We start from the raw sequence: 17,601 nt of genomic DNA, 5'->3' as shown, positions 1-17,601 counted from the left end.
TGGCATTGAGATATGACCTCTGTAGGATCCCTCTCCGTGGCCTCGGTGTGCGATGAGCTGGTGTGGGATGGCTACTGGGAGAGCTCGGGAACCAGCCACAGGGCTCTGCCTGACATCTTGGGGGCAAGTCGTGGTAACTGCAAATAGGGTGCCCCCGTGAGCCAGCCAACAGCCACAGGGGGAAGAGCATCCCACCAGCACAGCCTTGGTGCTACGAAGGGCTCGTCGGCAGCACGCACAGGTCAGGTCTGAAATGGTGCCAAGTAGCTTGGGCTGAATGCCAATTCAGTATGAAATAGAAACGTGTCTCCCCATTTTTATTCCACTGTATTCATCTGCAGTCAATTTAATCGGTTTACAGAGCCATTATAGCATTTTCAATTATTAGCTTGATAATTTGGAAAAGGGTCATAAGCACGGGACGTTTGTCATGCAGGGAGAAACATGAAAACAGCAACGAAGAGCCGCAAAGGTTGGCAAGGAATTATTTTCACCCTCCTTGTATAAATAGGGAATGCTCCCTAAATCCCCTAGCTGATGTGCTTGGAAGTGCTCGTTTTTCCCATCTTCTAGGAGTGGGTGTCAGTGCTGGGGGAAGGACTTGTAGCAGGGCATTAGCAGGATGGACCCAGTGTGTCCTTCTAGATCTGCTGCCTCCGCACTGAGTCTCTTTCCAAGGACGTAGCCTCCATCTTACGTCTTTCAAAATACACTAAAAAACATTCCTTGCATGTCTGTCTTCGTGGTTAATTGCTGGGGGCGAGCAGTAGCTGAAATAAATGTTCTTTATCATTATTTATTTATGGGTTCCTTGGTCCCTCTCAAGCTTCAGAGTGGTGGGACTGCATCACCATGTGCAGTCACAGGGTGAGCGACACTTTTGGCCTCACAGCATTTATGTCTGGAGAGAACTTTGCCTTGTGTGCTCTGCTGTGACCCCTGCACATCAGAATAAACTGCCCTGCGGGGTAACAGGAGGCTGCAAAAACTGTTTTATTTTCTGAGAAGACCTAGTGTACTGCTTCTACATTTTCTGATGTTACCTCTTGCAGAAATGTGAATAATTGCTTTCCAAGAAACCATAGGAAAAGTTCTGTTCAGCTTTTTTGTCCTCGGGCACTTCTGTTGCATTTTACCCTATCTCAGCAGTGGGACCAGTTCTGGGTTTGTCTGCTTTTCTTTATTTTTCTTTTTTTTTTTTTTTTTTTTAAAAAAAAAAAGATGGTGTTTTGCAGATGTCTACATATTGAAAATTCATTTCCAAGTGGAACCAAACCAGCAGCCATCCACAAAGACTGTCAAGTCCCAAATCTGAAAGGAAGGAAGAGCATCTCTCTTAGATACCTGGCACCGTTACCTGGCTCAGTTGCCTTTTTTTAAATAAAGTTGCATGGGATCTAAGTAACTGCGGAGCAGCGGAGTGCAGCCATGTACTGAGCCAGGCTGGCCCGTTTATGGAGCCAAGACATGTGAGATGCTGCTTGAAAGTATTCCAGAAGCCAAATGGTCGTAAGTATTTTTACAAGCCTTAAAGCAAATCAAAAATCCTTGCGCAGTGCAGTTAACTCTGTTCCAAAGAAAACTGGAGATGCCAGCTTGTCCTGATAAACAGAAGTGATGCATTGACACAGCAGCAGAGGCTTGAATTCACTACACTTGCCCACTGAAAATGCCTGGGTAGCAATCACAGACCCAGACGATTTCATTATTATTTTCTACTTTAGGACAGAAAGCCGAAATAGCCCACTGCTGCATTTTCCTTGTACTTGGGAGCGTGGGTTTTCACTCCCGTGTTTCTTGCTGGTTTCAACAGTTGTTGCATAGGTGGATGTTACATTGCTCACATACCACGCCATAAATGAAAAATTTGGATTTCATGCTTTCTGCTTGTGTTAAAAACAGAGGGTGCCATGTTACTACTGGCAGGCAATGTCCTGTCTACACTTGCATTATTCAAGCTCATACCATCTGTCCAACCCAGCCTTGCCCAGAAAGGAGCTAAACAGGTAAGTGAGTTTGTGGTGGCAATAAAGAACAACCCTTGAAGAAGCATTTGAAAACAAACAGTTTCAGCAGTTAGCTGTAGTGACCTTGCATTTGGAAGGCAGGGCAGCCTTAGCCACCTCAAGGTCACATGAAGTTCCATTGTGGGTTTCTTTTTTTAAGCTGTCTGCTATACATTTTCTAGAGCAGATGTGAAATGTTTGCCGTTTCCACCCTTGCCTCACCTCATAACAGTAAAAGTGACTTCAGAGATGTACACAGTGTTCAGTGTAACCAAATATGTTCTTGGTTCTGTTAGGATGGAGAACATAAAATGACCTCAGTGCCCACAGCCTGAATTTCCAGCACAGGGAGGACCATGCAGAAGCTGCCCTAGCATGGAGGCTTGCTGTTTCAAAGACATCAGTGCAGAGAACCAAATCCATGGGGATAAGGAGCTTGAGGATGTAATTGTAGGGAAAGTATGGAATATTTTGAAGTTGAGTATACAAAAGCAACTGGGAATTTGCACACAAGACAGGGAGGAACAAGTTTGTAGGGAAGGATGGCAGGGGAGGCATCGAGACAGAAGGAATAGAAAAAATCTGCTCACTAAAACCTATGCATTGGAGAGGTAGAAAAGCATGGCTATATCAAGGCTTACCAAGCTGTATCAGGTGGTAACAGAAGCCATAACAAACAGAAAGTTCCAGAATATGTAAGTGAAGATGGAAGTTGGAAGGAAAAGCAGCAGCCGGCAGGGAAGGTTAAAGGTAGATACTGTCACAAATGAAAAAAGTGCTTTGTCCCGTTTTCATGGTGGACAAATCAGAGATCCAGAACTGGAAATGAATGATCAAAAGATCAAAACCCGAAGATGGATTGTGCTCAGGTGTGTTTTATCCCAGGAAACAAGTTGACTTGAAGGACGGGCCTGGCCAGCTCTTCAATGACTGACTCACTGGTTGTTCACTGACTGAATTTCAAGATGAAGTAATCATACAGAAAATGGAAATTTGGGTCATTTGCTAAGAAAGAAGATGGAAAACAAGTGAGCAGAGGCAACATCAGACAGGCCAAGACACAAAATGAGCTATAACTAGGAAGGATATTAAAGCATATGAAGAGATGATCTTTTGGACAGGAGGAATGACAAGGCTAAGGAAAGATACAGTACGTTACTGAAAGAAAGGGAAGGGAAAGGGGAGCTATCAACAGATGTACCTGAAAATACATGAGCTGTGGAGGAATGGCAGAGAATAAAGAATTCACAGAAGTAGATAGATTGAACAGCTGTTTCCCCTACCATGTGCTCTCATTTTTTCCTGCTGCTGGAGAGTACTGATGTTTCTTATTTATTTACTTCTAATTACTGAGATACAGACTTCCACTGATGGGATAAATGTAGCTCAGGATGCTGATCTTCCCCTTCTTTTCCCTCAGGGTGTCTCCCCAGCGTCTAAATCAAAGCCTTGTGGAAATGTCATCTCTCCACACCTCACACCATCTCTCTGAACGCCGTGGGCTCTCAGCCCCCTCCCCAAGCCCAGCACACAAGTCGGTGCCAGGAGCAGAGGCAGGGGCCGAGCTGCCTCACTGCTGGGTGTTTTGTCCTGCTCCACGGGGCAATGGCACAGCCAGCAAAATCTTAGAGACTAGGTCTATGGAAAAGAGATGGAAAAGAGCGGAGAAGGAGGTGAGCAGGAGCATGTGCTGAGAGGTCTGAGGCAGGTTGTTGGCAGCAAGGGCACAGCAGTTACAGCTGTTATTTACAAGGCTGCTGTTTCAATTCAGGATGATAAGACATTACCTTTTTTCCCGGCCGCTAATGTAATTGTTCACCTTTATCTACAAAAAGAATGCAACCCTGCACTTTACCAAATTGTGCTTACTTCTGCCAAGCAAAATCTCTTGTTATTTGTGCTAAAAAAAAAAAAATTGTGCTTGTCTCTAAAAGGCACGTGCAAAACGTGGATTGTGCAGATTTGACATGTATTGAGTTCTTCTGTCTACCTAGAAATAACCCGTGTCATCCCACCTTTGCTGTCTGGGCAGAACTCTGTTTTTCGCTGCCCCGGCGCAGCCCGGGTGTCTGGCTCTGGGAGGGGGTGAGCCCAGCCTGGCTGGGCAGAGCTGGAGGGGCTAGTGGCACCACACTGGTGGAAAAGCTACTGGGAAAGAGAAGTCATTCTGGAACCAGTCTTGCTCTTTGGTTATTTTTTTTTTTTTTTTGAACAAAAGCTTGTCCAGAATAGGTGAAAACCTGAGCAGAGGTGAAAACCCAGCAGGACGCAGGCAAGGATGCTCTCTCTGTTCAGGGAGGGGCAGAGCAATTACACACCCAGGAAGATTTCTTTGCATCGCTCCCCATGTTTAGCAAACACATCTCCAGATACCAGCAATACTGTTATCTGGCAGGAGCACTTCTCTAAACCTCTTCAATCATTCTTAATGGCCAGAACAAGTTTTCATCAAAAATACTCTCCCAGAACGATGTTTGTTTTCAAAATACAGCTCTGTTTGGCCGGCTGCACCATCTTCATCAGCTGGAGCGAGATAAAAGGGTCGATGGCTTGGCTGAGTACCTCAGATCTCTTCTCAAGGGAAGCGGCACACGGTCCAGAAGGAAGGAAAAGGGACCAGGTTTGCCCAGCCTCGTGCTTTCCCTGCTCCGTGTGCGCTGTGAGGAGAGGGGACAGCTCTGTCTGCCAGGGACAAGCTCCAGGTAGTGAGAAAACACCCGGTATCTCCCCGCAGCCAGAGGTAAGAGGTTTGGGTTGGGACCAGTGGTTGAAATGAAGCCGTGGGGCGGGGGAGTGGGAATTCTCATCATCCCAGCTCAGTTTCTGACTGCAGCCACTCTTGGTCTCCTCTCAGGAGATTTATTTTCTCTGTGTGTGTCATTCAGTTTTGGCCAAAAAAAAGTATGTTTTGTTGCAGCTGGATTTTGACTGAAAAACTTAGGAGTAGCTCTGGGAAGTGACTATGTTACTTAACCAGACTGAAGGAGTAGGATGCTTTTGTTCTGCAGATAGGAGCCACTGTGATGGGCCTGTTTGATGCCAGCCAACAATGTCATTTAAGATTTTGAGATGTTAAAGGCAAAGTTATTTTGCAAGTGACCTCCCTTGTCCACATGTTACATTTGTAAAGCATCATTTGGAATATCTCAACGTTTCCAAAGTAGTTCTTGCTTAAGTGGAAGTGTCATCAAGAAATGTAGGCTTCCTGAAGAGGTCTCAGTTTCAGTGAAATAATATTATCTGATCTTACTCCATCCCACTGCTCTGTTGCAGAACAAGAGGTATGCTAGAAGGAGCACAGGGGGATGTAGTTCCATCCCTGATGTGAGCATCTGTGCCAGGATGAATGCAATATAAACTGTGGTCTCAGGGCTGTGGTTGATCAGGCCCATAGCTGAAAACAAACAAATCAACTGGCACCATGGGGAAGTGATTTGCTGTTTGATTTGTCTGAGGTTATTTTCCTTTATTTATTTATCTATGCAATCTCCACGGGCCCTGGAGCTAAGCAAAGCACATTATGTACGTGACTGCAACACTTCATGGCTGCCTGCTCTCCTGCCTTAGCTCTCCTGGTGCAATGGAGGAGACATCGAGCCAGAAGTCAGGACAGAGCAAAGACGTAGTGGGGTCCCTAACGCCAGAAGAGACTCCTGCCAGTTTTATGTATGTCAAATTGGAGGAGTATGAGCCTGCAGACTTCAGCACCAAGGAACTCATCCGAAAGAAAGCCAGAGAGATCTGCACATGCGATCGTCAAACCATCACCACCTTCTTCTGTCGGCTGTTCCCAGTGCTGGACTGGCTTCCCCGTTACAACATAAAGACACAGTTGCTTGGGGATGTCATATCTGGGCTCCTAGTGGGGATAGTTGCCATCCCTCAGTCCATCTCCTACTCCCTCTTAGCCAACCAGGATCCCATCTATGGAATCTACACCAACTTCTTCTGCAATATCATCTACGTTGCTGTGGCCACTTCGCGCCATAACTTCGTGGGGTCCTTTGGTGTCCTGTGCCTGATGATTGGGCAGTCTGTGAACCGGCACCTCCAGCTAGCAGGGTACAGTGACGACAATGCTGCCTCTTCAGTGGTGGGCAACTCCACCTCCATCAGAAATGGGACAGGTGCCTGTGACAGGAGCTGCTACGCCATCACTGTGGCCCTTTCCTTAAGCTTTCTGGTCGGTCTTTATCAGGTACAAATGTTCACAGTCGTGCTGTTTCCTCTCTTTTTCCTTGCTAGGAACTGCTGCGAGCTAAACATCTCTAAGCTCCAGTCTTGGTTCAGACTTACAACTCATGAGAAACCTTTTCTGATATGACTAGACCCCGACACCTTTGAATCAAATGCAGTGATTTAGAAACCCCCAAACACAGATGAATATGGGATGTTTTTCCCTCCATGTGACAGGCCGGGTCCTTGGGTGTGTCTGAAACATCCTTAGGATCACACGCAGCAAGGGAGGAGAAGGAACTGTGAACCACCTGCCCACCACCCCAGTCCTGGAGCTGGGCTGGCTCCTGGTGCAGGTTAGAGCAGTTTTGGGGCTGGCAAGATCAACCCTCAAGGACCTTGCCATCAGCGCAGCTCCTTCAAAGGCCACGCTCCCTGGCAATGTCCCCACTGCCTGGGCCTAGCTGTCACTGAACAACTTCAGGCTCTTTCACTGGGACAACTAAAATTGAGTGCATCACACCAGTTTTATGCCAGCGAGTGATACTCAAAGCTGCTGTGATGGGGCTGCTGCCTGGACTTTCAATGTTAACTGTGTGCTTATTGCTTGTAAGGAGGCAGCAGCAGGGACCTTGTAGGCTTCTTTGTATGGCATCTCTAGGCACAGATGAGTGTTATAGGTGGGTACACTGATTGCTCCTCAGACAGAATAGCCAAAGCTGCTGAAGTGGGAGCAAACTGGCATAAATTGCCAGCCACCTCTTCCAGCCCTTCTCATCGATGCTAAAGGTATGGCTGGCTTGCTTTTCAGATCCTGCTGGGGGTTTTACAGCTGGGCTTTGTGGCTGTCTACCTGTCAGAACCTCTCCTCAGCGGCTTTGTGACCGGCTCCAGCCTCACCATTATCACCTCCCAGATGAAGTATCTCCTGGGACTGAAAATCCCTCGTCATGAAGGGGTGGGGTCCTTCATCCTGACGTGGGTGGACCTTTTCAGATACATCCAGAACACCAACATCTGTGACCTGGTCACTAGCCTGGTTGCTTTGGTTGTCATACTGCCTGTCAAAGAGATCAATGACCGGTATAAGGAGAAGATGAAGGCCCCGTTCCCCATAGAGCTGCTGGTGGTCATTGTAGCCACAGTAATATCTTACTACTTTAACTTCGAAGAGCGATACAAGTCTGCTGTTTGTGGGACTATCCCCACTGGCTTCAGGAAACCCACTCTACCAGATATAAACCTGTTTTCCAGCCTGGCAGTTGATGCTCTGCCCATTGCTGTTATTGGTTTTGCCATGACTGTCTCCCTGGCAGAAATCTTTGGCAAAAAGCATGGCTACGCCGTCCGTGCCAACCAAGAGATGATTGCCATAGGCATGTGCAACCTGGTCCCTTCCTTTTTCTACTGCTTTGCCAGCTCTGCAGCCCTGAGCAAGACTCTGCTCAAGGAGTCCACGGGCACCCAGACTCAGGTCTCTGGCCTGGTCACCTCCCTGGTGCTGCTGCTGGTGCTGCTGTGGATCGCCCCGCTCTTCTACTCACTGCAGACCTCCATCCTGGGGGTGGTCACCATTGCCAACCTGCAGGGGGGGCTGAGGAAGTTCCGTGACACCCCCAGCATGTGGCGGCTCAGCAAGCTGGACACGGTGGTGTGGTGGACAACCTTGCTGTCCTCCACGCTGATCACCACAGAGACTGGGCTTCTCGTGGGTGTCTGTTTTGCTCTGCTCTGTGTCATCTTCCGCACGCAGAGACCCAGGGCCATGCTCCTGGGCAAGGTCAGCAACACGGAAATCTATGAGGACCAGTCCACTTACAAGCAGCTCAGCAGTATTGCCAACATCAAAATCTTCCGCTTTGAGTCATCCCTCTACTATGCCAACAAGGACTATTTCAAGGCTGTTCTTTACCAGAAAACTGGGGTAAATCCTATCCTGCTGGCTGCTAGGCACCAAAGCGGGGAGGCCCAGGTGAATGCAGACACAGGCAACAGCAAGAGCTTTTTTGGCACCAGGTTTGGCTGCCTGAAACAGGCCAAGAAGAGGGCTGAGAAGCCTCCAGAAGATACCTGTCCTCCTTCCGTAGATATGCACACCTTAATCCTTGACTGCGGGGCAATGCAGTTCATAGATACTGTGGGTCTCTCTGTGCTAAAGGAGACACGTCGTGACTATAAGGAGATTGGCGTCCAGGTGCTGCTGGCCAACTGCAACCCTTCCATCCGCCACCGGCTCCAGGAGGGAGGCTGGGCTGGTGGGATGGACAGTGGTGGTCAGTTGGCCTTCCACAGCATCCACCATGCGGTGCAGTTTGCTGAGCGGTGGTACCACAGGCAGCAGGAGGAGAGCGAAGATGCTCTCCCAGACCCCAAAGACTTGAACTTCCAGGTGTCTTCCTAGCCCTCGTGTGCGAGGAATGATTTCTAACGGGGATGGGCTTGGGGTGTACTTGAGAGCCGCTACATAAAAAAGGACTCTGATGGATGGCCAGCACCAGGCATGGGCGGCGCGAAGGATTGGGACGGGGGACTGTCCCGCATGGACACGTGTCTCTCTCCTGGGCACTGGGGGGCTGTCTCCAGGGCCCCAGTCTCCGGGGTTCCGTGCCCTCCCCAGGTTCTCATGACTTCTATGGCTGAAATTACAGATTTCCTCCCCAGAAAAGGTATCTGAGATCACCAGCTGCTCTTCATAAACTGTAAATCAGGAACACCTGTGCCATAGATTTTAACAGCCATGTTCTCCCAGTGTTTGCAGACTCTGTGCTGCCTTTCAGATGTGATGGCTGGACCTAGACTGCAGCTGGGGAGATGGTGCTGCCATCCACAGCCGTCGGGCAGGGCTGCCTTCTGCCTGCAGCACCACCAGAGGGGACCCGGCTCCTGAGCAGACACAAGGACCTGTCCTCACTGGACCGGGAGAGGCAGCATCCTGCTGGCTCTGCTTCTGCATCCCAGGGGTGAGTCCTTGCTCTGAGCTGTGAGGCTCCACAGCACTGCCGAGCACCAGAATAGCTTTTCTTCTGTGAACTCCCATCTGCAAAAAACACCTTCTATATTCCATATTTAATATCTAACTATTCCCCTAGCCTCATCCAAGAAATGTGGCACCAAAGATGCAGTGCTGAAGGGGACTCTAGCGTTGGCAGCCACTCTGGAGCCCAGGGACGAGAGACTGTTGTAAATAAAGTGGATGGAAAAAGAAACCTGTTGGCTCTGCTCAGGGAAATGTCTTCTTGTGGTCAAACGGATTAAAGAGCATAGAGTGCCCAGCTGCTCGCAGGTCCTTGGAGCAAGGTTGTAAGTGCCAGATGAAGCTGGATTGACTGAGAGGTCAGTCCAAGACCCGCAGGGCTGGGTGGACAGGCCAGTGCTCAGTGTGCCCCGGGTGCTCCTCTCAGGTGCTGCAGCACCTCTCTCCAAGGGTCCTCGCAGGCCACGGCAGCCTGAGGCGACTCCCCAGGGAGGTTGCATCAGCCATGGAGCAATGAGTAATGGGGTAGTTTTGTGTTGGAACAGAAGAGAATCAACAAGGCAGTGGAGAAGAAAAGCCTCGTTACCTGCAGGGATTGTGACCTTCCTTCCCCTTTGGCATAGCATTGCCATAATTTTCTTCACAAGACCGTTTATGGTGAGAATTAAATTGTTTTAGTTAGACTTTAGATGCATTTATCTTCTCACTGGGGTCATAAAGCCCCACCAGGAAATAAAACCAGTGCTGATAATTCTCGGGCACAGCCTGGTGCAAGCTAGCACGGATGAGATTGCTCTCAGAGCAGTGGTTCTCACAGCCCTCTGCAACGGGAAATGGCTTTTTATGTGAGCGGTTTCTCTCAGAGCTGGGAGAGCTGTGAAAATGCCAAAAAGACACCCAGCAGTTTTATGAGGTGCCTTCCCCGGGAAAGCAGAAATGAGGTGGCAACCTCCTTTCCTCTCCTTCAGCCCAGAGCAGCTGGGATCTCGCTGGTGGTCCTTGTGCAGGCTGCTTGCCCAGATCTCCCAGCCCATCAGCTCCGGCATTGCCTTCAGCCCACACGTCAAACGTCCTGGTGACCCAGCGTTTCTCTGTTCCCCACAGATTGCCAAGGTAGCTCAAGGATCACTGCTATTTTTATATCAGTGCCTAGGAAGAGGCCCTGGGTTGTAAATGACACAGAGGAGAGATGGGGAAAGACAAATGACACAGTCCAAGGTCAGCTTATAAGTGGTGTCATGGGAGATTAGGCTGGCCTCCCACCACCTACATCACCTGGTGGAGCCAGATGAGAGCAGGAAGGGACCGTGACAAGTGTGGGCCAATTCCCAGTGATGAAAGGCTCCTGGTGAGGGCACAGGGCACTCATCTGCCCCCAGCCCAAGTCCTCCTGTTTGCCAAAGGACCTCAACATCTCAGCTGAAGACTGATCCATCGCATCTCCCACCCAAAAGGACTTGCTGCTCTGTCCCTGACAGGCTGCACCCCAGGGTCTCTTGTGTGCCTGTCCCCTAAAGCTTCACCAGGGGCTGAGGAAATGCCATGCAGCTGAAAGCAAATGTTATCCCTCCTGGTAAGCAGCTCACCTGTTATTCTCCTTCTCTGTCTCCCCCCTGCCTTGCTGTGGATCTATAAATACTCCAGGAGTGTGATAAATAGAGGATTGCTGCTAAGGCTTTGTCAGCTGCAGTTGGAGCTGACTGTGCAACTGTTAATTATGCCTCAGCAGCAGCCGGACAGGTTTAAATCCTTTTGATGCTTTGAAATGCTCCCTCTGGGGAAGTTTAAGGAATAAAGGTTGTCGTGGCTGATGGGTGTTTGCTTCCCCTTCTAGAAAGCGTACGAGACACTGATTGCTGCATGGAAGGCTGTGCTCCTCGCTTCCATCGCCTGTTCCTGGAAACACACACTCTGTATAATGACAAGAAGTTGCTTCTGCGCATCTATAACCACGCTAAAGCAGTTAGCATGATGCATGTGCATAGATTTTACCTGCTTTCCCTAGCAGACAAAAATGAGTTAGAAAGAGAAAGCAGTGAGCTGCAGGCATTGGCACGGGATCTCCTCAAAAAGAAAAAAAAAAAAAAAAAAAAGGCCAGCGTTAATGCCTCATTGGAAATAGCCTGGTGACAAGGGAATCTCTAGAGAGTGACTTGAGCTAATGGAGTCCATCTGCAGGTGAAAAGTTTCTGAGGGGTTCAGCACAATCCAGGGACTCTGCTGGGCCCCCCTTCTTCCCTCACTCCCCTGGAGCTTGCCAGGCTGAGTTGTGTGGGTGTCCACATCTTCATCTAAGAGCTTGCTGCTCTGGATTGCTTTATGGGTTTGCTGTGCCATATTTCTACTTAAGTTTCTCAGAAGAAAGGCTTTGCTCTGACATGTTCATTGCAGCTTCCAAGTTCTTCCACTGAGTAAGGGACATGCACCTGTTAGCTTAGATCCTGGTCTAAAACATTCAAAGTCATGGGATAGCCACATCAGAACCCCCTTCCTGTGCCACTGGATAAAAATCCTTTCCTTTTTCTGCTGCTCACTTCTGCCATCTAGTACAAAGTGTCCTGGGTGCTGTGTGAGTGGCTGGAGTAGAGGTATCCTCACAGATGATGCCCTGGCAATACAAAAGAAAAAACCAAGCTGCAAATATCAGGTGGTGATTGTGGGTGAGTGTTTCCAAAGCTGTGTGCTGAGCTGGGGCAGAGCCTGGCCTGGAGCCACAGGGCTTGGCCCCAAAAAACCTGCATGAGCTGTGGGCTCAAGGGGAAGACGGAGAGGTAGGAGGACAGGTCTTCTCTTGCTTCTGACTGTTGCACTAGGTGTGCCAAGTTTTTATCACATGCACCAAGTTTACTACTAACCTGAGTTCCACATGTCTGCTTAAGAAGTGGTTTCCACACTTACTTTTTTATTTGAAGATTGCCCTGGGGGACTGTAAAGTTCTTGTCTTAAACAATAGCCCTCTTTCACAGATATTTCCTCCTGGACATAGTCTCCTTCCAGCTGTGATAACCGCAGGCCAAAGGCTGAGTGTGATTTCTGTTGTGCAATCAAACAAATGATGTTCTGGCAGAGGATGGTGCCTTCACCGAGCTAGCAGTGTGCACAGGTGTGGATACCCAGGCACACCAGCCCGGGTACACACTTACATGCCAACCTTGTAGGTGTTTATCCAGGCCTCACGCTGCTGCATCGTTTCCAGGCACCGTATTTCCAACTCTGGTTCCCCAGGCACAGCTTTCAGCATGATAGGGCTATGATGATTTGCCAGAAAAGCCTGGGGTCTTCTCCTGCTACAGTCACATGGAAAAGAGCCTCCGGCCCCCATGTCTCCAAACACCTCAGGATGACCCTGCTACGAAGGCTGCAGAGGTGGTGCAGCCTGAAGGTGAGAGCCTGGGGAAGGAGGACAGGACCACAGCACACTGTTCCCCGCTCCATCCTTGGCAAGTCACTGAGCATTCAAGCCCTCTTTGCACTGAGTTCCTTCCCTCCCTCCACCTGCTGTAAAATGGAAGCGATGAGATTCATGTCCCCGGAGGGAGCTGCCAGGGCTCAAACCAGACAGCTCTGCAAGTGACATTTTTGGTAGCGTTTCCAGATTTTCAATGGCCAGGAAAAGCAAGGGGAAGAGACACAGTAGCTTTTGCAATGCAAAATCCCCCATACTACTAGCCTGGGAATGTGATCAATTTCTTTTTTCCACAGTGAATCTAAGAGATGGAACTTTTCTCAGTGATGTTCTTGTGAAAACAGGACTTTTTGGTCTTTTTTAATGATATGACTCCGTATCGTCGGTTTAATCAGCCACCCAGTACCCCTGGGAGCCCTGGAGAAGCTGGGGTGGCAGCTGTCTGTCAGCAGCCTCTGGGCTCCCAGCAGTCCTCTTCTTCCCTGCTAACAAACAGCCTCTCCTCCAAAGGAGAGCAGATTTACATTAACAGCATGAGTAGCACCTCTTATCTCGGCAGCACCTGGAGCGATAAGGGCAGTTGCATGAGTGATTAACATTAATGTCTAAAGAAGCAGAGCAGCTTCCTGGAGAGGTTGAGAAATGCATCCCTGTGTCTACTGGGGGAACTGGTACTGGCAGCATCTTCCTGCTTCCCATGTCCCAGCAGCGGTGACGTCTGGGGCACAGCCACATCCTCCAATTTTAGACACACGATGGAAATTCATCCTCTCGAGCCCTGCTGATAAAGAGGAGGTGTTTCTCCAGACACGGAGATGTTTTCTAGGGGGGAGTTCAGAGCCCTTGGAGGGAGCCTGTTTTTATCCCCAGCTATCAAGTGAGTCCAGGGGACACATCTAATTTAGGTATCCCCAAGGGGTGGCTTGGGAGTAAATGGTGCAAAAGAGCCTGCCCACTCTTCTGCAGACCTTTGTGTTATACACCCCATGCTAGATGCTTTTCTGAGCACTCAACAACCATTTGCCTGGACAAATTAGCAGGTAATTGGATGCACTCAGGTAATTGTAGCTACAAATTGGAAGATGGTTACTTTGGAAAGACAGGCATGGGGAGAATCATCTCACCTCACTCAAGCTACACAGAAGTAAATGGGAATGGTAGGATCCTGTGGCACTGATGAAGAGAGAGGACAGGAGTTTCTTCCCACCTGAGACGTGCCAAAAGCAGAGAGGTTAACCCATGGCTGGACATGCTCTGGAGATCCCAGCTCATTGCTCAGCCCAGGCTGGCTGCAGTTAGGGATAGGGTGCCCTCATACACCCCTGAAAGGGAAAGCTGTCCCATCACCCCTCTCCACTGGTAACGGGTACATCCTGGTTCCCATAGGGACCAGTGGCACTCCAAAGGGAGAAGCTCTCGGCTCTTGGGAGAGATGGAAAAGGAGAAAGGACAGAGATGAAATCAGCCAAAGAGGAAAATTACTCTGGGCAAAATTCTTGCAGTGCCCAGGATACTCACAAGTAGCAGCAGCTGCCGGTCTCTGTGATCTCCTGCAGAACAGCAAAGTCAGCCTGGTGACTGGGAAATCTTTCTGCAATTGCTGGTTTGCTATTGAACTAGCTCTACTCTTTGCCCTTTTTTCATCCTTGCCTGGAGAGGAATTGGATGGAGTCAATTTGCTCCACTTTGTGCCTGATCATTTTCTGCCTTTTAATCAGAAAGTCCATCGGGGAGAGGAGGCAGATCAAAGCCCCTCTATTTCACTTGTCGGCAAGGCCAGAGTCCTGTGCTGCCCAGTCAAGGCTCTTTAGTGACAAATACTGCTGCCCTCAGTCATTTCCCAGGAAATGACAACCCCCCCCACTCGCCTGGTGACGCTCCCTCCTCTTTGCAAGTGGGTGCTCTGCTTGACATGTTATTAGTCACTTAAAGGCTCACATCTCGCTAACTCTTAGGAGACCTTGCTGGGGAAATCAGCTCTATAGTTCTTCCGGCTCCATGCAGAAATGATGATTGTGGCTAAAAACATTCTTGTGGCTTCTTTTAAAGGCCGTGGTTCCCTGGGCTGCAGCCTGACCTGTGAGGACTGCTGAGATAAGGGCTTGTGCCGCTCGCTGCCCTGGGCAGGCTGAGCTGCAGACCCTGAGGTGCTGCAGACCTCAGCTGGGGATACTGCGACACCATCCCAAAGCTCTGGGGCTGGGCTGGCCTTGGCAGGCATCTCAGTTGGGCAACAAGCATCTCCTGAGGGCCCAGGTAAATAAGGGAAGTGTATGGTGTACCCCTACCCCTGCCCTGGCTCGAAGGGTCATACATCACCGAGGAAAGTAATTGCCAGACTGTGGTGTGGGTTTGTCGTGGTGGCCATGGGCCACCACACCCAGTTGGGTACGGTGCATTAGGGGAAGAGTAACCCACCGAGGAAAACCATCCATGTGATGGGAGGTTGGAAAAATAAAGGTCAGAGAGAATGAGGGAAGAGCAGAGCTCTGCTGGTCTAGCACAGCCAGAGCAGCTCCCGAGGAGGGGACACGAACTGGCTGGCCACCTGTGTTCATTAGCTAATGAACTGGCTCAGCTGCTGGCAATTACAGTTTGAACAGTCCGAGTGGGGAAGACTGTGCTGGTGGGAGTGAGGAAAGCGAGGAGGGGGCGGGAGGGGAGGGGGGGCTGACATGGACACAGACACGCTCCACAGCCTGGGAATGCTGGGTTCCACGCTGCCTACTTGGCAGCCACCATCTGGCTGGCTAATTAGTGCACGTTATCATGTCCTTTGAGAGTTTGAAGTACTTGTTAGTAATAATAATAACAAAAACGATAATAGTCAAGATTAAAAATAATTAAGGAAGCAAACTGTAGAGGAGATTGGATGCTCAACTGCACGAATAACCCAGGGGACTCCCCTGGAGTCCTCCTCCAGGGACAAAGCCAATCTTAAAAAGAGATGATCATGGTCCACCTGAGCAGGACAAGGATTTGGAGAGATTCCAGAGGCACCACCAAACTTTCTCTCTCTGATGTACTGTTATTGTCTCCTCCTTTGCAGGCTGCTTGCCCAAGAATACTTCAATATCAATGAAAAGACAGGAGAGAAGAGTTGACAAGCAGACTCCTAAAAAAACCTGGGGCATGGAGGAGGTGGGCGTTAGAGCTGGACACGAGAGGGTGAGCATTAAGCTGGACTCCAGACTCTCTTCCAAACCAGTATCGACTCTAAATGCAATGGTTGGCAGTGCCAAGTGTCCCCTGCCACTCTGCGAGCGAGCGGGCAGAGTGCGGGCACAGGGCAGTGCATGGGGACGGGGTCACGCAGGAACGGGGGGGCTGCTCCGCTTGGAGCGTGTGCTGGTGGGAGGGCACTTGGGCAGGGAAGAAGATTGACTGTATTTAAGTCTGGAAGGGATTTCTTTTGAGAGGAGGCAGCATGCCCAAAATAAGCTAAACACAGCAGAATGGAGGCAGGTGAAGGCTGTGCCGGGTGCGGTGCGAGGGCACGCCAGCCACTGGAGGGCGCTGTTGTCTCACACGGATAGGAGCTGTCAAGGCCGCCCTGGCCCGTGGCCTGGAGCGACGGCAGGAGGTCGGGCCCCGATCTTCAGGAGCCTCCGTGGTTCCTCTAAAAATGCTCTGAGGGTGGTTCACGGCCTGAGTGACACCGCAGGCTGGCAGATCTGCCACTGCAGGGCAGAGGGTGTTGGGAAGAGCCTGGGCTGTCCCATGCTCGGCTGTCCCCATGGGTGCCACCGCTGCCTCCGGGCTGGTTTCAGCCCCCTGCCTGCAGAGACCGGCTGGAGGACGAGGACAGCCCAGGGCCCTGCGCTGGGGGTGCCTTTCTGTGGGGCAGCCACGGGTGACAGAGGGTGCAACCTTCCTGTGGGCCCTTTGCCATCCTGGTGCAGACTGAAGGGAGCCAGAGCTGCTGCTGAAGTGCCCTCAGCGTGGTGCGTTTGGGAAGAGGGAGAACTTGGGATCTGGGAGATGAGCAGCCATGGCTTGGGTCAATCAAAGGTTAGGGGCTGGTGGCATTCACATGAGATGCTGCAGACACACCGGAGCCCCTCTGTATTTACTGAGGTCCCGTGTTCACCTCATACCACCCCTCCTTCCAACCCCACCTGCACAGGGCACTGTGCCTTGAAAGCAATGGGGTCATTCCTCCCCATGGTCCACTCACGGAAAGGGAACATCTCGCCCTGTGCTGTGGGGAAGAGACAGGTCAGTCAGTGCTGAGGGAAGAGCCCAGAGGCTGGGAAGGTGCCTGCAGTGGGTGGGAAGGTGCCTGCAGCAGCCCTTGCAGCAGACAATGCTGGGCAGGTAACGTTTAAAGGAAAGGAGTCTTGCTCCTCAGGGTACACTGCAGAGAACAGAGGCGTGCAGCTCACACCTTCATGAGCGGGTGGGGAGAAATGAATCGTTGAAAAGAAAATGTTAGACAGGAGGGTTTGATGGTTGGTTGGTAGGACGAGCTCCTAAGAGTGCTTCCTTGGAGCGTGTAGGCAGGCCTGCTACTAATACTGCTTTTTAACTACCTGCATAAGCAGCTCCTGCCTCTCCAACTAAGACATATACCTGTTTATAGGCTCTTAGAGCTGTCAAGATCTCCACGTCTTGTGCAAGCACTGCTGAAGGAAACAGGAACATTAGTGCATATTAAAGCATTAGCTTCAGGAGGGGCCCCTGGGAGCGCCTGTGTGTTTATGTGAGCAGGAAAGGACCGTTCCCTGCTTCTTTCCACACAAGGAGTAGAAAGCACCAGCTGAACCAGGCGTGTGGTAGACTCCAGATACCCAGAAGGGTGCTTCACACAAGGGGTAATTAATGCAGGAACCCCTTGCTGCCAGATGCCAAAAATGTGTTTGTAATGTGGTAGGAGGAATTAATGGAAGAGCAATTAATTGAGGCAGCCGTGTCCTCTGTGGCTGAGGACTTCTTTAACCACAGATCACTGGAGGCCTGGAGCATGCCTGAGCCTACATGCCCACCTCCCTCTTAACCTCTTCCTTAGGTAGCCACTAGTAGCCACTATAGAGATAAGG

The 17,601-nt window shown here is 50.2% G+C and overlaps 1 protein-coding gene across 5 annotated transcripts; it reads left to right on the top strand.

Annotated features, from left to right (window-relative positions):
- Window positions 1–1,030: 1,030 nt before the first annotated feature.
- LOC106891280 (sulfate transporter-like) lies at window positions 1,031–9,367 on the top strand. 5 transcript variants are annotated; one of them, XM_014947724.1, is made up of 4 exons: window positions 1,031–1,509; window positions 3,427–3,679; window positions 4,498–6,204; window positions 6,994–9,367. In XM_014947724.1, the coding sequence occupies exons 3-4, from the start codon at window positions 5,527–5,529 to the stop codon at window positions 8,581–8,583; spliced, it is 2,268 nt and encodes a 755-aa protein (XP_014803210.1). In that variant the 5' UTR covers window positions 1,031–1,509; window positions 3,427–3,679; window positions 4,498–5,526; the 3' UTR covers window positions 8,584–9,367. The 5 variants fall into 5 exon arrangements, 4 of the variants coding, with proteins under 4 accessions (XP_014803210.1, XP_014803213.1, XP_014803212.1 ...); XR_001412667.1 differs by lacking the exon at window positions 1,031–1,509 and having other exon boundaries at window positions 3,215–3,679; window positions 6,994–8,848; window positions 8,960–9,367; XM_014947727.1 differs by lacking the exon at window positions 1,031–1,509 and having other exon boundaries at window positions 3,215–3,679; window positions 4,498–4,746; window positions 5,574–6,204.
- Window positions 9,368–17,601: the final 8,234 nt, after the last annotated feature.

This window comes from Calidris pugnax, unplaced genomic scaffold (assembly GCF_001431845.1).
Source record: "Calidris pugnax isolate Ruff unplaced genomic scaffold, ASM143184v1 scaffold27, whole genome shotgun sequence".
NCBI lineage: Eukaryota > Metazoa > Chordata > Aves > Charadriiformes > Scolopacidae > Calidris > Calidris pugnax.
Note: the sequence above shows the minus strand (reverse complement) of the source record. Positions and strands in the feature narration are given on the sequence as shown.